The sequence below is a fragment of the Gopherus flavomarginatus genome, chromosome 8 (genome assembly GCF_025201925.1).
Source record: "Gopherus flavomarginatus isolate rGopFla2 chromosome 8, rGopFla2.mat.asm, whole genome shotgun sequence".
In the NCBI taxonomy this organism is placed as follows: Eukaryota; Metazoa; Chordata; order Testudines; family Testudinidae; genus Gopherus; species Gopherus flavomarginatus.
Window position 1 is genome coordinate 57,701,862 of NC_066624.1, and position 23,219 is coordinate 57,725,080.

At 50.7% G+C, this 23,219-nt stretch overlaps 1 protein-coding gene and 1 long non-coding RNA gene across 3 annotated transcripts; one reads left to right on the plus strand and one right to left on the minus strand.

The window, feature by feature from the left end:
- Positions 1–508: 508 nt before the first annotated feature.
- Positions 509–11,527, minus strand: MTERF4 (mitochondrial transcription termination factor 4). The gene is made up of 4 exons (XM_050965614.1): positions 11,170–11,527; positions 4,342–4,873; positions 2,040–2,224; positions 509–1,171 (listed from the first exon to the last, which is right to left on the minus strand). Exons 1-4 carry the CDS (start codon positions 11,221–11,223, stop codon positions 815–817), a joined length of 1,128 nt encoding a protein of 375 aa, XP_050821571.1. The 5' UTR covers positions 11,224–11,527; the 3' UTR covers positions 509–814.
- LOC127057102 (uncharacterized) lies at positions 9,748–22,947 on the plus strand. Of its 2 annotated transcripts, none has more exons than XR_007776008.1 (2): positions 9,748–9,888; positions 21,805–22,947. It is a non-coding gene; the product is annotated as an uncharacterized LOC127057102 (long non-coding RNA). The 2 variants fall into 2 exon arrangements; XR_007776009.1 differs by lacking the exon at positions 9,748–9,888 and adding an exon at positions 11,521–11,570.
- The last annotated feature ends 272 nt before the right edge of the window (positions 22,948–23,219 follow it).

Here is a 23,219-nt window from a genome sequence, read left to right on the forward strand (position 1 = left end):
CCAAAATCCAGCTTCTCTCTAGGACCTCACACAATCCAGCCCCTCTACTTGGGGCCATGCTAAACATTTACACTGCCTACAGCAGCAGACAGCTCTCACGTTTCTGGTTCCTAGCAGGCGCAGCCATCCTTTCCTCCCCTGACAGCTATCCTTGTGGGGGAAGGTTCGGGCAGGACAGACCTGTGCTTGCGCAGCATTTCCTAGCACTGGCCCTGGCCACCATTGCTGGCGTGGCAGTGCCATTGGTGAGGTAGCCCCACTCCCATCAAAGAAGGCTGTGCTGCAAAGGGTGAGCAGGCGAGAGCTACCAATGCCCATGACTGCCCTCTGGTGTGTGGCAACCAGGGCTCGTCTTCCAGCTACACCAACTTTGGGCAGCAGTCCCCAGCCTAGAGTTTCCTCTTCCCCTTGCTGAGCCCATCTGGCAATGAAACAGCAAATCCCTCTTGAGCTGGGGTGTCCCACCGCGCTTGAGTGTGGAAATCAGGCCAAGCGATAGAGACGGGCACTCGCTTCCTGAAGCGTCTGAGCTTTATTGGTTTTACACAGCCATCTGAAACAGAGGCCTCAGCTCACTGAGGAAAACAAGGACAGAACTGCCTGACCCCAGGCAGAAGTCAACCCCCAGGCTGTGGCCCAGGGGAACCTGTGTCCAGTGAATGTTTTCGAACTAGTGATGTCATGGCAACACCATTAAACACACAGGTCAGATGCACACAGGTCTAGGAGCAGCCAAGATGTGTGGTAACCCCAGCAGCTGGTTTCCACCAATGACTCTTTGGTCAAATCCTTACTGAAGCTTGGGGGTAAGAGTTCAGTTTCCTTCCTCACTGTCAGACATTTCCCCTTCCCCTTCGCTGGCTGAGTCTCTCTCTTCAGACGCTATATCCTGATCCCCCTCCTCCTCCTCCCGAGCCAGCAGCTTCTTAAAGACTTCAAACTCCTCCAGGGAGGAGTGGGCTATCTTGGCCAGGAAGTCCCCTTCTGAGACTTGGACGATCTCCTTCAGTTTCGGGTTGACGATCTGGGTCTGGCCTTTCTTGTCAGGGGTTTGATAAAGCCCCAGGCGCTCTAAGAAGATGTGCCGGTTCTTGACCTCAGCTATTGGAGTTCGGAAGAGACCAGATTTCACCATTGCTTTGTGCTTTACTCCCATTCTGAAGTACACGTACTGCAAGAAAGACAAGGGGAGACAAAAATACACCCTGCAAAGCGGAAGGAACAGACACCTGTTGAGCTGATGTCAGCATATCCCAGGAAATACACTGGGTTGATGCTAAGGGGATATAAAAGCTGTGCCTCACTTTTCCTATGGACATACCCAGGTAACTAGTCACAGAGAAATCTGAATTGAGGATTTCTAATGCACCTACTGCGAATAGTTATTACTGTGCACACTGGCAGTACATTTACCAAGACACAGTCCCTGCTCCTTAGAGCACTAGGTGACAGATGAACTCAAAAGCAGAGCAGAGGTCTCGACGGGATCACTGGTGATGAGGGTGTTTTGAAGAGGGTGGAAGAGTACATGTATTACACACAAGTGCACTTCAGCTGTTACATTTTGGAGGTCATCCTTTTTTTAGGAAGGCCAGGGGGGAGAACAGTGGAGCAGACACCAAGAAAGTAAAATACTGCAGCTCAGTCCCTCCAACCTGGCCTCTGTAAAAGACGACAGCACTCTGAAATGTTAGCATCAACAGTACAGTCAGACCCAGTTAAGCAGAACCTGTTTGCACACTGCATGTGTATATCCACTAAATTCACATGCATGCTGCTCCAAGCAGGCCAAGAAACTGGTCTCTACTTCAGATCTCTCAGATGGAGAGGCATGAGAGAAGCCAATCCCATGAAACTCAGATGTTGGTGTGCGGCACAAGACAGATACATGTGGGGAGATAAACCTGGTGATTCCTACTCTGGTTTGATTTCTCCATGTGCCCTGGTGTCCAAACCACCAGCCAGACTTTCAGATGGGTTCATGCTAGAGCAGGCCCTTAGGGAAGGAGTTCTGCAGCCCCCCAGAGGCCCAGCCTCACCTGGAATTTGTACTCCAGGTCATGCGGTTCCTCCAACAGGACATTGGGGCAGTGATGCAGAATCTCTGTCACCTGATCCACTGTGAAAATACACTTCTCCTTGAACACCCGCACCACTGCATCTATTTTCTTCCAGGACAAGGTGAAGATACTGGGGCAGTGGCCCACCACTCGCTGCAGGTTCCCTGCATCAGACGAAAGGGCAGACAGAGAGACATGCTCAGCATGCAGGAGAGGACGGTTTACTGGGGACAGGGATTCAAGCAGTAGATATACACAGTCAGATTTGAAGCTGAGGTGGATTGGTCTGCCTCTCCCTTCTCACAAGCAGCATATGGGATCAGGAGTCTCACGCAGGACAAACAGCCTGAGCCACCTGCCTGTCCCAGCAGGGTGCTCTGTGGAGTAGAGCAGGGGCCTCAAACACGCAGCCCGCGGGGCTCTTCTGTGCGGCCTGCCAAGTTCCCCGCGCCCCGCTCCTACCTCCAGGCCAGGGGTGGGCAAACTACAGCCCGCAGGCCAGCGAATCCGGCCCATGGGATTGAGCCCCGCGCCACTCCCTGAAGCGGCTGGCAGCACGTCCCTTCGGGACGGAGGGAAGGGGGAAGGAGGCAGAGGGCTCCTCTGCTGCCTTGCTTCAAGGTACTGCCCCCCGCAGCTCCCATTGGCTGGGAACAGAGAACCACGGCCAATGGGAGCTTCACGGGCGGTACCTGAAGGAGCAGCAGTGGAGCCTTGTGACCACCCCTGCTCGCCATGGAGCCGTGGTTCCAGCTGCTTCCTGGAGCGGAGCACCGTGGCACGGGGCCAGGATCCTGCCCTGGCCCCAACGCGTGCTGCTGCCCTTCTGGAGCCGCTCTAGGTAAGTGGCGCCGGTCTGGAGCTCGCACTGCGTACCCCTCCTGCACCCCAACTCCCTGTCCTGAGCCCCCTGCTGCACCCCACACCCTTTCTGCACCCTACTCCCTTGTCTGAGCCCCCTGCCACACCCACACCCCGCCTGCACCCATCTCCCTGCCCTGAGATCCCTGAGGCATCCCGCACTCCTCATACACCACAACTCCATGCCCTGAGCCCCCTGCCACCCTACACTCCTCCTGCACTCCCTGACCTGAGCCACCTGCTGACCCTGCACCCCAACACCCTGCAGCACCCCTCACCCCTGTTGCACCCCACACACCAATTCCCTGCCGCCGCACCCTGCACACCTTCTGCAGCTCAACTCCCTGCCCTGAGTCCATGCCACACCCTGCACACCTCTGGCATCTCAACTCCCTGCCCTGAGCTCCTGCCACACCCTGCACCCCTCCTGCACCCCCTGGGGAAGGGGGTGGAAATGGGATGGGAAGGAGTGGGAAGAGACAGGGCAGGGGCAGGGCCTCATGTAAGGGGTGGAGTGGGGGCGGGGGCCGGGGGCAGTGAGGGTGGGGGTGTCAGGTGATGCAGCCCTCGGGCCAATGCACTAGACCTCATGTGGCCCTTGTGGTCATTTGAGACCCCTGCCCTAGAGCAACAGGTTGGCTAAGCTGCAGGTGAACAGGCAGTTTGCTATTATGTCTAATTAGTGGCAGAAGCACAAGGGGGAAATTTTCAGCTATAGAAAATTAGTCCCCATCAAATGAAACACGTTCCTGTCAGGGCGGGCGGAGAGAGGGGAAGAGCACTGCGACACACAAGTAACAGAGATTGATCTGTTAGCAGCAATTCAGTTGGGACAGAGATGCTTGGGGTGGCAGAAATGGTCTGATAACAGCAGCTTTTCTCCCTGGCGCAGATCAGCATTTCCAGAGGGCTGGAGAGAGACTGCATACATTTCTGGGAGGTGGGGGCGGGGGGGCAACAGGCTGGGACTGAGGGAAGAGATTTAAAACATTCTTGCTAAAATGTTTCACAGAGCTGTGATAGAGTTAATTAATCTGCTGACTTTCCTTCCCATGATCCTGATTCTGTGCAATTTCTGGCAGCTGGAACAACTGCTGAAGCACTCAATGTCCAAATACCTTCCAACTGGGTGATTTTATGAACCCCACCAAAGGCAGAGCTAGAAGCTGCCTGAGTTCTGGTGCATCATTTTGGTAGGTAACATCCCTCGGGTCAAATCTCCCATCTCTTACACCAGAGTTTTTTCCTATCATGCTGCAAGAGATCTGAGGGTATGCTGCCAGGACACCAGAGCTAAACAGCTCTCACTCCAGAAGAGCGTAACTGCAGAGAGGGGATCGTTTGAGGGCACAAGGTACTTTTTGCAACACTTCAGCATTGTATCTCGTGTAAGGCAGTTAAGCACGCAACACCATGTTACCTTCTCCGAGGTCCAGTCTCCGCAGGTAGTCTGCACGATGCCTCAGTTGCTGGGCCGTCATCCTTAGCACCTCAGGGCTCTTCTGCAAGACCTTCAGCGTGGAGTCAGCATCCAAGCCCAACAGAAGGAGCTCGGAAACCACCGCCAGCCGTGTCTGAGGAGCCAGCCTGGGCTGCAACCCAAACAGCTGCATTATCTGGGTGTTACTGAATCCCATGTCAGAGAATGAATTCAACATCTTCCCCAGCTCCGAGTTCCCTATATCAAATTGTCTCTGCTGTGCCGCCAGGGACAGACGGACAGCTTCCAGGAGCTTTCCACTGGGTGCTGGCTCATTGCTATCCTGCTCCCAACCAGCAGAGGACAAGCGCCCACCACTCCATTCTGATGGGGCCACGGACGCCAGTCTACGCCCACTGCTTAACAGAGGGCAGAAAGAGGCAGGCGATCCAGCAGATGGAAAGGCACACAACCATGACTGTCTTGTAACAGAGAGATGGGTGCTGGGAACCAGTCTGCATCCCTGCAGGACCTGCAGAAAGATACCACAAAACAAGCTGATTGCAAAGTTGGTACAAAAGGATCAGAAACAGGAGAGATCTTGTAGATCACTGAGTCCATCCTCCTGCAGCGTGGAAGATGTAACCCAATAACTGACATTAAACCAACACTCTACTTAGGATTAAGCACACAGCACTCGTTGGCTCTCTTGCTCATCTTAAAGGGTGACTGTAACAGTACAGATTTTAATTAGTCATCACTGGCTGCATTCCACTAGTGCTTAAGTGCCCCAGATAAAGATCTTGTTGCAACTGATTTCATTTTGTTTAAAAAAAAAAAAAAGTTAAATAATTCTTTACAAATCTGGGATGTTGAAAGAAGCAGCAATGAAAGAACTCACTCTTCCAACATTATTACCTACACAAGAGTTTCCAAAGTCCCCCTGTTCAAAAATACAAAGCGGCTTTTATTTAAGACAACAAAACTAAAGGGAAATAGAACCTCCTGTGATTTGTTTTTCACAATTTTGCCTTACATGAAGTATCCAAGTCAAAATAAAATACATCCTTTCTGAGGTTTATTATCTAGTTTATGCAATCGGAAACCCTATCAGACCAGAAGTCCAATAGTTAAGATGACTGAAACTGCTCCAGTAAACACTAGATTATACAGACTACTACATTACAAAAAAAAAGAAAGGAAAAAAAGTTAAAAGTTCAGGTTGCAAAATTAAACACTCATAAATTAGGAAATGCCGGGATTAAGGATGCCCCTGCAATTTTAGTTTGGCCCCCTTGTGCATACACGTTATGAAAGTCTTTAATTACATGATCACATGCTATTTTTTCCACAGGACTCCTGCTTCATTCCATGCACAGGATGGATGGTGCTCGCTGAACAGATAGCTATTAGGACTGTCAAGAGATTAAAAATATTAATCATGATTAATCACACAATTTAAAAAACTAATCGCGATTAAGCACACTTAAAAATAATAGAATACCATTTATTTAAATATTTTTGGATGTTTTCTACATTTTCAAATATATTGATTTCAGTTACAACACAGAATACAAAGTGTACAGTGCGGACTTTATATTTATTTTTTATTACATATATTTGCACTGTAAAAAAAAGAAATAGTATATTTCAATTCACCTAATACAAGTTCTGTAGTATAATCTCTTTATGACAGTTGAACTTACAAATGTAGAATTATGCACAAAAAATAACTGTACTCAAAATAATATAAAACTTTAGAGCCTACAAGTCCATTCAGTCCTACTTCAGCCAATTGCTCAGACCAACAAGTTTGGTTACAATTTGCAGGAGATAATGCTGCCCACTTCTTGTTTACAGTGTCACCTGAAAGTGAGAACAGCCATTCTCAAGGCACTGTTGTAGCTGGCACCAGAAGATATTTACATGCCAAATGCGGTAAAGATTCAAATGTCCCTTCATGCTTCAACTGCCATTCCAGAGGACATGCTTCCATGCTGATGACGGGTTCTGCTCGATAATGATCCAAAGCACTGCAGACCCACACATGTTCATTTTCATCATCTGAGTCAGATGCCACCAACAGAAGGTTGATTTTCTTTTTTGATGGTTCAGGTTCTGTATTTCTGCATTAGAGTGTTGCTCTTTTAAGACTTCTGAAAGCATGCTCCATACATCATCCCTCTCAGATTTTGGATAGCACATTAGATTCTTAAACCTTGGGTTGAGTGCTGTAGCTATGTTTAGAAATCTCACATTGGTACCTTCTTTGTGTTTTGTCAAATCTGCAGTGAAAGTGTTCTTAAAATGAACATCATGTGCTGGGTCATCATCTAAGACTGCTATAACATGAAATATATGGCAGAATGTGGGTAAAACAGAGCAGGAGATATACAATTCTCCTCCAAGGAGTTCAGCCACAAATTTAATTAACAAAATTATTTTTTAACAAGTGTTATCAGCATGTCTTCTGGAATGGTGGTCAAAGCATGAAGGGACATACGAATGTTTAGCATATCTGGCATGTAAATACCTTGCAATGCTGGCTACAAAAGTGCCATGTGAACACCTGTTCTCTCTTTAGGTGATATTGTACATAAGAAGCAAGCAGCATTATGCCCCAAAAATGTAAACAAACTTGCTTGTCTTAGCGATTGGCTGAACAAGAAGTAGGACTGAGTGAACTTGTAGGCTCTAAAGTTTTACATTGTTTTGTTTCTGAGCGCAGTTATGTAACAAAAAAAATCTACATTTGTAAGTTACACATTCATAGTAAAGAGATTGCACTACTGTACTTGTATGAGGTTAATTGAAAAATACTATTAATTTTATCATTTTTACAGTGCAAATATTTGTAATAAAAATAATAATATAAAGTGAGCATTATACACTTCGTATTCAGTCTTATAATTGAAATCAATATATTTGAAAATGTAGGAAAACATCAAAAAATCTTTAATAAATTTCAACTGGTACTCTATTGTTTAACAGTGTGATTAATCGCGATTATTTTTTTTTTCAGTTAATTGAGTGAGTTAACTGTGATTAATCAACAGCCCTAGTAGCTATTCAATATTTTGCTTTATCCTCATCATTCAGTGTGTGGTCCTACGTCTTAATTGCTGCACACTATTCAAACCCTACACTGAGTACAGAATTATTCCCTCAGAGGCTTTTTGTAGCGCTCCACAAACACCAATGAATTTAGCTTCCCAACATCCCTGTGAGGTACAGTTTATATCAGTATCCCCCTGTTACAGACAGGGGCCTGAAGCACAAGAAATTAAGGTCAGAAGTGTTCTCTAATTTCAGGTGACCAACTGGAGAGACCTGGGACCTGATTTTCTTGGCACTACATAGCAGTCTATGTTCAAAGCACAGCTCCCACTGACCAGCTGCAACAGTCAGTGCTCTGCACGGGTGCAAATCAGACCCCAGGGGTCTCAAGTTTGGCGTACGAAAAAGGAAGAACACCTGTGAAAATGTGCATGTAAGTGACTTGCCCAGCATCACACAGAAACTCTGTGGCAGAGGCAGGGATAGAATCCAGTTCCCCAAGGCAGCATTCCCTTTTTGAGTTCAAAGGGCACTGCTCCTTTTTTGTCCCTGTACTAAGTGCAATGTGACTATTCTTTCTCCTTTTGGAATCCCATACTTCATTCCCTACACACCTTCCAACTTCTGCAACAAAGGAGGCAGATGGCCTGCAGGTCTCCTTCACTACACAACCGTGATGTGGCCACCCCATGAAGCTATCCACCCCATGCGACCTGTCATGCGCTCCAGGTGGTGAGGGCAACCTTGCCTCCTGCGTCTCTTGTTTTCCCTTAAGCAAGCCTTGAAGGAGTTTGCTCCCTGCCCACCTCTCACCCCTGGCTCCCTAAAGCATGCCATTGATGCCACTCCGCAAGCCTCGCCAGCCACCTCCAACATGCACAATATCCAGCCAGTCCACCTCCAAACTGTGCCCAGGAAACATCTGTACACACCTCTCCTCCAGTCTATTCACTTCCTCACCCTTGTGTCCTCCCCTAATACCGAGCAATGGGGCCTGCTGCTACCAGTGGAGGGCAAGGAACCCAGTGCGCTAGCCTGTACTCCACTCTGATCCCACAGCCCACTGGGGATATCAGCTGGCAGCTTCCTCATGGAGCTGTGAGTGCAGACACGTACTTGGTGTGGTTCACAAACTCTCCTGACCCGTCTCTTTTGTGCGTTTTTTGTGCTGCATCTACATAGGGTGGGCTAGGCTGCAGCCCCTCTTCTGGCTCCTCCAGAACCTCCTACTGAGTTCCTGGCTGCACTGTCCCCCACACCTCCCAATTCATACACACCCTATCTGTGACCCCACAATTTGCAAAACCTCCTCATCAACCTACCCCTGGTGCTGGCCAAGACAGCCATCCACCACTCTAGGCGGAGAAAGCTTGGCGGGGGGTGGGGGGGGCTATTTCCTTTCCCTGGTAAAGTCATGTCTCGAAGCAGATCTGCTCTGGACAGCGTCCACTGGACTTCTCTGAGGAGCAGTGGCTGTTGTCAGGGCTCTTTGCTCTGTGTCCCCCTCTGGATCCCTGAGTTTTGCCCTGTGACCTTCACTCCCATTTCTGTTTTTTCATTTGTTGTCCCCTGTAGTCAACTGGAGCCTGAATTTAGTGGTTCCTCCACTTCGTGAAAGGGGAGGGCCTTTAGTTTTTGGCAGGCCTACACCCACCCGTATCAGTACTTCAAATAGTGCACAATGCTGATTCATCCACAGTGGTACCAACCTTGGTACCACCTTCATCTATTCCTCTCTTGGCTGTCTCCGTGCCACCCACACACACACAGCATGCCCTCCCTACTGCAGGCCCAGGCTCCTTGCTCAAGACTCCCATCATCTGTGATAGCGACTGGAAAGGAATCAAATCACATTAACAATGTGTTTTTTAAAAACCATGGGCATTCCATCCACACCCCATGCACTCTCACTCGGGCTTGTTTAGACTGGAAGCTCTTTGGGATAGGGAAAGGCCTCTATATTGCAAATCACGTCTAACCCTCCTGGGAATAAGTTCCAGAAGGGTTCAGTCACTCCTAAGTGACCAGATGTCTCAATTTTGGGGTCTTTTTCTTATATAGGCTCCTATTACCTCCCACCCCCATCCTGATTTTTCACACTTGCCCTCTGGTCACCCTAGTCCCTCCCTGCGACGGAATGTCAGTGGGCCAGGCAGATGGATACATCTGTCCATATACAATTGTGAGTACAGGAAGGATTCAGCTAGCAGGCAGCGGGACCTCTATGTTTTTTGCCACCTCAAGCACAGCAGTCAGGCAGCCTTTGGGGGCATTTCTGCAGGAGGTCCGTCCTGGTCACGCGGATTCGGCAGCGGTTCCGCGGGAGGTCCGCCGGTTCCGCACCTTTGGCGTACTCACCGCCAAATTACCGCCAAAACCACAAGACCAGCGGATCTCCCGCAGAAACGCCGCTGAAGGCTGCCAGTCTGCAGCCCCTCTGGCATGTGCTTGCTGTGCTGGTACCTGGAGCCGCCCCTGCCAGCAGGAACGGTGGGTACAGGTCACGGACAGGTGGGGGCTGAGTTAGCAGCTGGTGCTTAGGGGCTGGGCTCAGGACAGTGAGACAAGAAGAGCCCCAGGGACTGTCACGCCCACGCGTTCAGAAATCAAGCGGGGGGGGAAGTGACCTGCCCCTCTCTCCCCATTACACGGCCAGGCCGCGCCGCTCATCGTGTCATAGCCTCACTCCCCACGAGTCCTGCCCTGCCCCCGCATGGCCTGGCCTCGCTGCCCATCCTGGCCCCGCCTTGCACGGCCGGGCCCCGCCGCTCACCCTGCCCCCGCTCCCCGCCTTGCACGGCCGGGCCCCGCGGCTCACCCTGCCCCCGCTCCCCGCCTTGCACGGCCGGGCCCCGCCGCCCACCCTGCCCCCCGCTCCCCGCCTTGCACGGCCGGGCCCCGCCGCTCACCCTGCCCCCCGGCTCCCCGCCTTGCACGGCCGGGCCCCGCCGCTCACCCTGCCCCCCGCCTTGCACGGCCGGGCCCCGCCGCTCACCCTGCCCCCCTCTCCCCGCCTTGCACGGCCGGGCCCCGCCGCTCACCCTGCCCCCCTCTCCCCGCCTTGCACGGCCGGGCCCCGCCGCTCACCCTGCCCCCGCTCCCCGCCTTGCACGGCCGGGCCCCGCCGCCCACCCTGCCCCCCGCTCCCCGCCTTGCACGGCCGGGCCCCGCGGCTCACCCTGCCCCCGCTCCCCGCCTTGCACGGCCGGGCCCCGCCGCTCACCCTGCCCCCCTCTCCCCGCCTTGCACGGCCGGGCCCCGCCGCTCACCCTGCCCCCCTCTCCCCGCCTTGCACGGCCGGGCCCCGCCGCTCACCCTGCCCCCCGCTCCCCGCCTTGCACGGCCGGGCCCCGCCGCTCACCCTGCCCCCCGCTCCCCGCCTTGCACGGCCGGGCCCCGCCGCTCACCCTGCCCCCGCTCCCCGCCTTGCACGACCGGGCCCCGCCGCTCACCCTGCCCCCCGCTCCCCGCCTTGCACGGCCTGGCCCCGCCGCTCACCCTGCCCCCGCTCCCCGCCTTGCACGGCCGGGCCCCGCCGCTCACCCTGCCGCCCGCTCCCCGCCTTGCACGGCCGGGCCCCGCCGCTCACCCTGGCCCCGCTCCCCGCCTTGCACGGCCGGGCCCCGCCGCTCACTCTGCCCCCCGCTCCCCGCCTTGCACGGCCGGGCCCCGCCGCTCACCCTGTCCCCCGCTCCCCGCCTTGCACGGCCGGGCCCCGCCGCTCACCCGGGCCCCGCTCCCCGCCTTGCACGGCCGGGCCCCGCCGCTCACCCAGGCCGCGCGCCCCGATAACTCTCGTATCGGGCCCAGGCTGCTGCTGTGCATGTCGCCGGGCGGATGCAGCCCCCGGCCCGCCTGGAACCAGGAAGCGGCCCGTTCCGCAGCCCCGGGCCCAGCTCCCTGCCGCCGCGGCCCTCCCGCAGGGCCACACAGGCCGCTTGCGGCTCCTTCGGTGGGAGGCGCCTGTGTTACAGCCCTAGGCCTTCGCTCGGCTCCTTAGGAGCTGGCACGTCTCCGCACCGCCCCTGCTCCACGGGGGCTGGACAGGGTGAACAGCCCCGCCAAGCTCGCCCGGCCGGGGGACACGGGTTGTGAGGGGCTGCGCTGAGATCGCATTGGCAATGGACCCAGCAGGTATTGGGGGGCTGGAGAACACCAAGCCATGGCCCTGGGTAGGCACAGCTTACACCAGTGTGCGTCTCTACCTTTTCCTGCTGGCCACCCTCTCTGGACTTAAAAAAAAAAAAAAAGACACCCCCACCTCCACCCTGCGCTCAGGGCTCCAGATTTCAGCAGCCCCACAGGGTTCTGGGTTTCAGCCCAGCATGGAGCTGAAACGTACATTAACCTTCTGGGGGGCAGGCAATTGTCCTGCTACCTACCCCCTCATGCTTGCGATCCCCCGAAGTTCCCCTCCTGGAGACCCCAGATTGAGAAACACTGGCTTAGAGAACATACATGTAACCCTTCTGCCCCTCTAGTTGGCAGCAACAAGGGCTGGGTTCAGTATCCAGGGGTTCCGTTTCAGTAACACAATGCATAACCGGCTCGAGCCCCCACCCAGTGACCTGGGACACTCACATACCACACCCCCCTGGGCGCCTCTAGGAGGCAATACTTCCCCTCTCGCAAGCACAGAGTCTGAGTGTAGCAAAATCTTTTTTAATAAAAGAAGGAATCAATGCGGCATCCCATTGGAGAAACACCACAAACAGGGTTATAACACAAACCATAAACAAAAACCCACCTCCAAGTACGTTTGGCACTGTCCTTTTTCCGCTTAGGGTTTTAAGTCCAATCACCCCAAAGTCCAACAACCCAAAAGTCTCTGGTCAATGGCACCCCAGAGTTCGAGAGTCTATCTGTAGAGGTCCCTCCCCCCAGCCTGGGTAGAAAGGGGCACCTTACGTGGTCCAGGGCCAACTGCCCTGCCTCTCCGTGGGTTCTGCTTCCGCCTTCTCCACGAACTGCTCCGCTTTACCAGCCGCTCCACTCTGCTCCTCCAGCCGTCCTCAGGAACTGCTCCGCTCCACCAGCTGCTCTGCTCCATGAGCTGCTCTGCAAAACTGCTCGGCTCCGCTCACTCTGTGGGCCGCTCCACCCGTCCCACAGCTACTCCGCTCTGCCAGCCGCTCTGCTGCCACCAGCTGTCCCGTGATCCGCTCCAGCCATCCCCACAACTGCTCCACTCCGCCAGCTGCTCTGTTCCACAGCATATCTTCAGGCTCCCCCACTAGTTAGCACAGTACTCAGTGCTCTCAGCTCAGTCATTTCAGCTTTTTTGTGATTTCAACTCTTAGTGATCTCAGCTCTTAGTGGGGGAGCCCCAGTGCTAGTGCACCATTAGCCCAAAGTGAGTTCAGCTCAGTCACCTGTATTTAGATTCTTGAGGGAATAAAAAACCAACTCTGACATTCCACAGTGGAGAAAGGAGGGGGTGCAACTGGTGCTTCTGGCTCCACAAGGAGACTGCACCACCAGGCACAGATACCTGTCCCCAGCCTCTCTACTTCACTGGGTTTTGGAACCCATGTCCCTTGTCTAGCAAGTACCACCCAACTGAGGGTGAGTCATTTGTCACCAAGCAGTCCCACAGCTCAGCAGTCTGGGATAGGGTAGGCGTGCCTATGCAAATACACTCTCTGAAATTCTTTCCACCAGATGTCAGGGTAGAGCTTATCCTGACTCTGCTTACATACATAAGAACAGCCATATGAGGTCAGACCATCTAACCCGATATCCTGTCTTTGGACAATGGCCACTGCAAGGTGCCCCAGAGGGAATGAACAGAACAGGTAATCATCAAGTGATCCATCGCATGTCATTCATTCCCAGCTTCTGACAAACAGAGGCAGAGGCGGCTCTAGGCATTTTGCTGCTCCAAGCACGGCAGGCAGGCTGCCTTCCGCGGCTTGCCTGCAGGAGGTCTCCGGTCCCGTGAATTCGGCAGCAGCCTGCGGGAGGTCCACGAAAGCCATGGGACCAGCGGACCCTCCGCAGGCATGCCACCGAAGGCAACCTGCCTGCCGCCCCAAGTATGCACTTGGTGTGCTGGTGCCTGGTGCCACCCTTGAACAGAGGCTAGGGACACTGTCCCCGCCCATCCTGGCTAAAAGCCATTGCTGGCGATGAACTGAGCTGCCATGAATTTAACTAGCTCTTTTTTGAACCCTGCTATAGTCTTGGCCTTCACAATATCCTCTGGCAAGGAGTTCCACAGGTTGACTACATTGTGTATTTGCTTGTTTAAAACCTGCTGTCTATTAATTTCATTTGGTGACCCATAGTTCTTGTATTATGAGAAGGAGTAAATAACACTTCCTTATTTACTTTCTCCACACCAGTCATGATTTTATAGATCTCTATCATATCCCCCCCCTTAGTCATCTCTTTTCCAAGCTGAAAAGTCCCAGTCTTATTAATCTCTCCTCATGCAGAAGCTGTTCCATAGCCCTAATCATTTTTGTTGCTCTTTTCTGAACCTTTTCCAATATATCTGTTTTGAGATGGGGTGACCACATCTGCACATGGTATTCAAGATGTGGGCATACCATGGATTTATATAGAGGCAATATGATATTTTCTGTCTTATCTCTTTCTTAATGATTCCCAATATTCTGTTTGCTTTTTTGACTGCCACTGCACATGAACTATCCATAATGACTCCCAAGATCTCTTTCTTGAGTCATAATACACCTCTACCTTGATATAACACTGTACATGATAGACTCAGATTCTTAAATAATTCCTATATAGGGCTCTACCTGATCAAACCAAAGCCCTTAAGAATGCTCCACAATAGCCCTGGGAGAGAGGAAATTATAACCATTAAATAGAAGGAGAAACCTGGAGCACACAAGTGAAGGCATTTACCAAGATGGTAGAGCTGGGATAATTCTCACCCTTCACCTGAAGGAGAACACCTTTCATGTTGTGCAGCTGGAAATACAAGCAGCACGACAAATTGGGGAAGAGGTTTTGAACCCAGCAGCACTTTCCCTTGGAGGATTATGGGAAAGTTTGGCATCTAATGGTCATCATCACTGAAGGGGAAATGTTTACTACTTTCCATCTGCTCCTGCCCATCCAGCCTCTAAACTCCTAAGCCCCTCCCCATCCACCAAGAACCAGAGGGGAGAGATCCTCCCTAATGACCCCTTTCATTCAGCAAATCTGCTGGCTGTCCTGGGACTTGTGCAATTTCCTACTCTACATGCAGCATAGCAGGTGCTCTGTCCCATCACACAATGCGGGGGGGGGGGGGGCACAACGAATGTGTGAGCTAGAAAGGTGGCTGACAGAGAACCACCTGAGCAGCTGTTGAAAGCAAAAGCCTACAGCACCTAGTATTGCCAGGAAGTCTCCTAGCCAAGCATTAACCAGGCCCAGCCCTGCTTCCAAGTGCATTTGGCCTGCTAGGGCTAGAGCCACCCTCCACTTTAACATTTGCCCTGTTCCACCAGATCACACCTCTCCCCTACCATTCACACAGCTGCAAGCTCCACACCCAGAACAACTCTGTGATAAATGAAGGGGGGGAGGGGTAGCTCCCTTTTATGGACACCCAGCCAGCCACTTAGCTATAAAGTCCTGCTTGGTGGCTACTTGCTTTACCTGTAAAGGGTTAAAAAGTTCCCCAGGTAAAGAAAAGGGCATGGGCACCTGACCAAAAGAGCCAATAGGAAGGCTAGAACTTTTAAAAAGGGGGAAAAAAGCTTTCCCTTCATCCTCCATACCTAGAAGGATTAATTGGGACAGGGAATGTTTAGATAGATGTGATTAGGTTTATTTCTTTTATTTTCTGTAAGGCTTGTGGACTCCTCTGTGCTAGCCTCAGATGCTTTTGTTTGCTTGTAACCTTTAAACTGAACCCCCCAAGAAAGCTATTTTGGGTGCTTAATTTTGGAATTACTCTCTTAAAATCTAGCAAAAGCCTAAGTTCCAGATGTATTTTGTTTTTAATCAAATTTACCTTTAAGAACCTGATTGGTTTGTGTGTCTTAAAAGGTCTGTGCATATGTTTTTCAGATTAGCTGGTAGCAACAGCTGAGTTTCCCTTTTGTTTGTTTTCTTCTCAGCTTTCCTGAGGGAGAGGTGGAAAAGCTGAGGGACCTCAGGGAAAAACTTCAAGTGAGTTTTTCCAGGATTTGCAAGAGGCAGCTTTTCACTTGAGTGGTGGCAATGTTTACCATGCCAAGGTCAGAGAAAAGCTGTAAGCTTTGAGGTTTAATACAAGCTTGGAGTGGCCAGTATTAATTTTTAAAATCATTGCAGACTCCCACCTTCTGCACTTGAAGTGCCAGAGTGGGGTACCAGCGTTGACAAACTTACTTGTTTCTTTTACTCACATATTTGCCACGTACAATATGCTTCACAACTGTAGCAATGGCTCAACACACTTGTTACAGCTCTTGGCTACATTTCACTGCCTAAATGAACTAAAGGAACAGATACAGGGCAAGACCCAAAACCTTTGACACGTTACATGGTTACACTTTAAAAAAAAAACTCATACATGCTAATCACCATCTGTTAAGGCAAAATCCCCACTCTGTCACTCAGAGTGCGGAAGGTGGGGGCCCACAAGTATTCTGAAAATTAATACTCAGCACTCCAGGCTTGTATTATGCTCCCAAGCTTACAGTTTTTCTCTGACCTTGGCTTGGTAAACGCTGCCACCACCCAAATGCAAAAAACTCAGTTTGAGCCCAGGAAGGAGCACTTGGGAATTCCTCCCTGTGGGGTACCCTCAAACCCTTTCACCCCCACTCTGGGAAAGAGCTGAGAAAGAAAAAAAAATTAGCTGTGGCTACCAACTAATCAAACAATATGCACAAACTTCTTAAACCCCAAAAAGCCAATCCAGTTCTTAAAAAAGGTAAGTTTTATTAAAAACAAAAAGGAAAAAAATTACATCTGAAACTTAGGCTTTTTGCTAGATCTTACAAGAAACAATTACAAAAATTAAGCACCCAAAATAGCTTTCTCGGAGGTTCAGCTTAAAGATTACAAGCAAACAAAAGCATTTGGGGTTAGCACAAAGGAGATCCACAAGCCAAAATAAAAAAATAAACCTAATCATGTGTATTGAATCATGCCCTGTTCAATAATTTCTTCTAGGTATGGAAGATGAATTTTTATACCTGCTTCAAGCCTTACACAGCATTCCTGCTTATAGCATTGCTGCTCCATCATCCTTCTCCAAAAGGAAGGTTTTTTCCCCTATTTTAAAAAGTTCTAGCCTTCTCATTGGCTCTTTTGGTCAGATGCCCACTCCTTTTCCTTTACCTGGAGAACGCTGTTGACCCTTTACAGGTAAACCAAGCAGAGAATAGCCACCATGAGGGACTTTATAGCTAACTGGCTGGCTGGGTGTTCATAAAAGGGAGCTACCCCCATACACAATTTATTTATCACACCACCCCAGGTGTGAGAGTGAGCACGCACAGGGCCTTGGTGGGAGGGAGACAGAGCAGAAAGATTCAATGTGAAATGTTTTTCTGGCCTGCCTTGCTCTAGAGCAGAATCAGAAGGGAGCAAATGGTCATATCTTCCTCCACTAGGACTTTCATCTAGCAGTGCCATGTGGGAGCAGGTGTGATTTCCAGTGCTGCAAGGAGCATGGTAGGTGCTTTTGATGGGAAATCAGAGAGTAGAGTTTGCACCAACTGCAAGGCACACAGGCAAGTTGCTCTTCCAGACTGTGAAGTCTTTATTGCACCTACAAGACATTACCATTGAAAACTGCAGTGCACAAGTCTGTCATATGATAACACTCCTGCAAGTTACACACCATTTCCAGACAGTCACACAATTAGTGCTGGCTGGGCCCTCCCTACAGCTGTGCTGCCTGCTGGGGCCGACCCTCTTTGCACACGCTGGTGCTAACCACGGCCCTCGGTGCCTCACACCAGCAGGTGGCTTCAATTTGGAGACCTGAAAGGAAACCCCTACCACCCCACCCTATCACAGATGGGTCAGCAAATTTAGGTCTTGGTAGCATCAGAGGCAGAAACCCCCAAAGCATATGAACCCACCATATTCCTCCAAACTATCCTTGCCCCCCCAGCCCCCAAGAGGCTCAATGTGAAAGGCATCCTTGGGTCACTTAGCTCTACAGCCAACAGGGAGGAGAACCTGAGCAGAGAGACCCTCCTTCAATCAGCAGAATTTGTGGCTGGTGCATGCTGCAAGCAGGTGTGATCTCCAGCTGTACCTGCCATTGTTGCAGGCCCATTGCCCTGTCACTGAAGCAGGAAAAGAGGGGAAATAAAGGTGGTCTATGAATAGGGCTCCTAAGTGCTACAGCAATACAATAAATAAATAATAATAAATTAGGAAAAGAGGTTGGCGAGGCTGTATGGGTGGTTGTGCAAGGGAAAGCAAAAGCCTACAGCATGTGGTGTTCCCAGGCAGACTTCCATCAAGGTACTAACCAGGCCCAACTCTATAGCTTCCAAACTCAGGTGTATTCAAGGTGGAATGGCCATAGACAGCCTTTACTCTAACTGCGCTCCTTTTCAGGTCTTGTCTACACTGGCAAGTTTTTTTCAATGAAATTAATGTCACCAAGAAAAAATCAACAAAAGCAAAGTTGCCAAAGCGTGTCTTCATTTGCTGTCTCTGTTAACAGAGCGTGTTCATGTTCAGGGCACCTTTGTCGACAGTGAGAGCAATGGACTGTGGGGTATGTATCCCACAGTGCCTGGCGACACCATCCGTTGCTAGGTCTTCTGGGAATATGAAAACAGAGTGTGGCACATCCTGGGATATGCAAAATGTTCCGTCATGCATTGCTTTGTGTTGCACCCCTCCAAAGTTTTCTGGCTTCCTTTTGTGCCATTTTTCCAACTGTCATTTCTTTGTAGTGTGCGCCAGCATCTGTCATGAGGATATCGCACATGGCAGCACATGCATCTGAGGAAGTGGGTATTCACCCACGAAAGCTCATGCTCTAAAACGTCTGTTAGTCTATAAGGTGCCACAGGACTCTTTGCTGCTATGGCAGCACAGTTACTTGCAAAGTTAGCAGAGGATGTATCGCAGGAACCCGAGTGTGATATGGACGGCAGCAACTTATCAGTGTTTTGTTTATTCACGGAGCAGCTGCATACGATAGACCGTTGCTTTTGAGCTAGGGAAACAAGCACTGATTGGTGGGATCGCATTGTCATGCAGGTGTGGGATGAAGACCAGTGAGTACAGAACTTTAGGATGCGTAAAGTCAGCCTTCATGGAGCTATGTACTGAGCTGTCCCCCAACCTGCGGTGCAAGGACACCAAATTGACAGCTGCCCTTTCTGTAGAGAAGCATGTTGCAATCGGTGTGTGGAAGCTGGCGAATCCACACTGCTACCAGTCCGTTGCAAATCAATTTGGAGTAGGAAAGTCCACTGCTGTGGCTGCATTATTCCAAGTGTGCAGGCAATAAATTGCATCCTGCTGCATAGGACTGTGACTCTGGTAAATGTGCATGAAACAGAGGATGGCTTTTCAGAGATGGTTGTCCCTAACTGTGGCGGGGAGATTGATGGCACACATATTCCAATTTTAGCACCAGACCACCTTGCCTCTGAATATGTCAACAGGAAGGGATACCTCTCCATGGTTTTGCAGGCACTTGTGGATCACCAAGGGCATTTCATGGACATCAATGTAGGCTGGTCTGGAAAGGTGCATGACACACGTATCTTCTGAAACAGTGGCCTGTACAGAAAGCTGCAGGCAGGGACTTTCTTTCCAGACCACAAGATCAGAGTGGGAGATGTGGAAATGCCATAGTAATCCTGGGAAATCCGGCATAACCCTTACAGCCCTGGCTCATGAAACCTTACATGGGGCATCTGGACAGCAGCAAGGAGCGTTTTAACAACAGGCTGAGCAGGTGCCGCATGGTAGTTGAATGTGCCTTTGGCCATTTGAAAGCTTGCTGGAGATGTTTAAATGGCAGGCTAGACCTTACCAAGGGTAATATTCCTGTGGTCATAGCGGCGTGCTGCACTTTGCATAATCTGTCTGAATCTAAGGGTGAAATGTTTGCTCAGGTGCGGAGCACTGAAGCAGAGCGCTTGGCTGCATAGTTTGAACAGCCAGATGCTAGGGCTGTCAGAAGAGCAGAGAAGGCTGCTATTAACATCAGAGAGGCTTTGAGGAACCACTTTGAAAATTAGGGGTAGTAACACATCTGCTTGGAGTTGCTTCCCTGTTGCATCCATGTACAATTTTTGGGCCTAAGATCCAGGTAACACAATGCTTTAGAAGCCTGTTCCCGAGAGTAAATTGATTGCTATACACTTTTGTAGAACACAGAATAAAAATGCTGTACCATTAAATATCTTAGCCTTTATTTACTGTAAAAAAGGGTAAAACCTCACAACTGTGTAGCTCCAGCTATCACTGTGCAACCTGTGAGAGGGGGTGGAGTGATGGGGAAACTCAGGAGTGCTGTGAAGTGAAAAGGAATATGTGGGCATACAGGGGGGCGAAGTTGGCAAAGAATTGTGCATGTTCTGCAGTGGCAGTCGAGCCTGGATCTGCTCAGTCTGCAGCTGTATCAAAGACTTGAGCATCTCTGTCTGATCCTCCATAACTCTTATCATCCGCTCTGTCGCTTGCCTAGCAAAAGCAGCATTCTCTTTTCTGTCCTGCCTTTCAGCTTTCCAGCACTCTTTCTGTTGCCGTTCCCTGGTCTGACTCTCATCGCGTTGCAGCACCTTGCAAAACATGTCTTCTTTGCTGCACCTAGGGTTTTTTCTTATCTGCCGAAGTTGGTCCGCAGGGGTGTGTGATGTGTCCTTCAAGGTCTGTGCTGACCAGAAGAGAGATTGTTACATTCCAGCAAATGATTGAAACATTGTAGTAAAAAGGGCATTTTGCTAGTAGAAATCACTTTCTCTCTGAGACTATAGGCAGGCACAGAGCTCCACGATCACCCCAATTATGATGAGTGTCGGGAGTGGGGGGAAGGCGGTTGTGTGTGTAAGCAGAGTCAGGATGAGCTCTACCCTGACATCTGGTTGTGAATTATGGCGAGTGTGGAAAAGAATTTCAGGAGCTGATCTTGTTTGCATAGACACATCCACCCTGCCTAGCATAGCCCACGGCAGCCTAAAATGGTCACTTTGACAGCTTTGGGATCCCCAATTTCTCTGTTATTGGGGCAGGAGGAATAAAGTGTTGTTACCCTGATTATGTGAATGAGGGACTATGAACCTGTTTTATGACAGAGAATCTCACCATCAACTATGTAGCACTCGCTAGTGAGGGACATGGGTGCCAAAACCCAGTGAATTTAGAGAGGTTGGGGACTGGTGTGTGTACCTGATAGTATGGGCCCCTTTTGAGGGCCTGGCATATCAATTGCACCTTCTCCTCTTTATGCTGCTGAAGAGCAGAGCTAATTTTGATTCCATTAGGAGGCTGCTGAGCTGAATTCACTTTGGGCTAATGGTGCACCAGCACTGGGGCTTCCCCTACTATGAGCTGAAATCACTAAAAGAGCTAAACTTACTGAGCTGAGATCACTGAGTGCTGTGTTAACTAGTGGGGGAGCCTGAAGATCTATTGCTAAGCGGCTAGCAGAGTGGAGCAGCCCCTGGAACAGTGAGCTGAGCAGTTTGCAGGATGGTTGAAGTGGCCCATGGAACAGTGAGCGGAGCAGTTTGTGGGATGGTTGGAGCAGCCCACAGAACAGCGAGTGGAGTGGAGTGGTTTGTGGGGACAAATGGAGCAACTCACGGGTTGGCTGGAGGAGTGGCATAGCTGGTGGAGTGGAGCTGGTCGTGGTGAAGGCTGCAGCAGAACTCCACGGAGACGCGGGGCAGTCGGCCCCGGCCCATGTAAGGTGCCACTTAACACCCTGTGTGCCACACACCCGCCCCCACATTTCCACCCAGGCTGGGGGGTTAAAACTCTGCAGATAAACTTTTGAACTCTGGGGCGGCACTGACCAGGGACAGAGACTTTTGGGTTATTGGACTTTGGGGTGATTGGACTTAAGACCCTAAAGGGAAAAGGACATTGCCAAAACTTACTTGGTGGGTCTTTTGTTCATGGTTTATGTTATGAATCCTGTTTTGTGGTGTTTCCTCAATATGATGCCACATTGTTTCCCTCCTTTTTTAAAAGGATTTTGCTACACTCAGACTCCGTGCTTGCGAGAGGGGAAGTATTGCCTCCTAGAGGCACCCGAGGGGGTGTTATGTAATTGTCCCAGGTCACTGGGTGGGGGCTCGAGCCGATTTTGCATTGCATTATTGAAATGGAACCCCTGGATACTGAACCCGGCCCTTGTTGCTGCCAGCTCAGAGGGGCAGAAGGGTTACATGTGTATGGACAAAAAGGTCACGGCTTGCAGGACAGCTTTGCAGGGAACTCGTTCTAAAATTATCCCACACTTTTTCACAGGTGGGCAATCTGCTGACTGACATCTGACTGCTGCTGAATGCTTGCAGTTTTCACCCTGGTCTATATGCAGCTCAGCTATATGCCACTTTGGTCCCTGCTCCAGTGATTGTAGGAAACTGTACCATGCCATTTAGCAATGGGGAAACTAACAAGGCTGCAATTCCTTGGACTCTTTGGCAGAGGATTAACAAGTACCTCCTGGAAACTTTCCAAAGTCTCTCTCTGGAGGATTCCCTACAGGTCTCAATGTCCATTGACACCCTGCTTGGCCATGCAGATTAGCTACACAGAAAACACTACCTGCCTGCCACTTTTTGATTGCCTACCCAAGCCACAGCAACTTACCCGGCATCTCATCTGCTTCCTGCTCCCCACTGAGCACTTCTGGAGTGGAGAAAAGTTCCTGGCTGCCTGCCCCACCAGGCGACCCTGCTGGGAACTCCACTTCCTCTTCTAGCTCCACTTCTTCATCCAGAATTTCAGCTTGCGGTAACCCCCTCTTTCTGCTGCCTGTGAAGAATCCATGGGGCTATTGGTGATGGAGTTGGGATGACCACCGAGGATAGCATTCAGCTCCTTATAGAAGCGGCAGGTCTTAGGTGCACCACCAGAGCAATGGTTCGCCTCCCTCGATGCCTTACGGTACACCTGCCTCAGCTCCTTTATCTTTGCTCTGCACTGCTGCGGGTCCCGATCATAGCCCTTTTCGCACGAGCCTTGAGAAATTTGCCCATATATATCCTGATTCCTGCGGGTCACTCACAGCTGCGACTGAACAGACTCTTCTCCCCATATACTGATCAGATCCAACAACTCAGCGATGGTCAAAGTGGGAGCGCGTTTGGTGCAACAGCAAGCCATGCTCACCTGGGAAGCTCCTCTGGGAAGCTAGCAAGCAGGAAATGAGATTTAAAATTCCCGGAGCTTGCAAGGGGGAGGGGTGAGTTGGCTGCAGGGCAGTGGAATTGAAAACGCTGACCAGAGAATTGAGAGAAACTTTCTGGAGGCCAATAAAAATCGGGAAAAAAAACCTGTGGTGTCTACACTGCATGTTTGTCAACAATAAAGGGAGAGGAAAAGACAAAAGTCTCTCACAGGGGTGGAAGTTTTTTGTCGCCAAAACTAGGCATTCCCCTCCATCCCCCCCAAAAAAGGTCACATTGCAGTGTGTACGCTATCGCTGTTTTGTCGCCAAAAGCCAGTTTTTGGCAACAAAACTTAGCAGTGTAGACAAGCCCTCAGTTTCATCCCTGCCTTTCCTACCACTCACAGCACATCCTGCAGAGCATGTCACACACACACACACAAACACAAACACACACACACCCTTTGCCCACCCGCACTACCCATTCCCTAATCACCACGCACAACATGCTTCACAATGACAATTTGCAGCTCTTGGCTATAATTCTCCT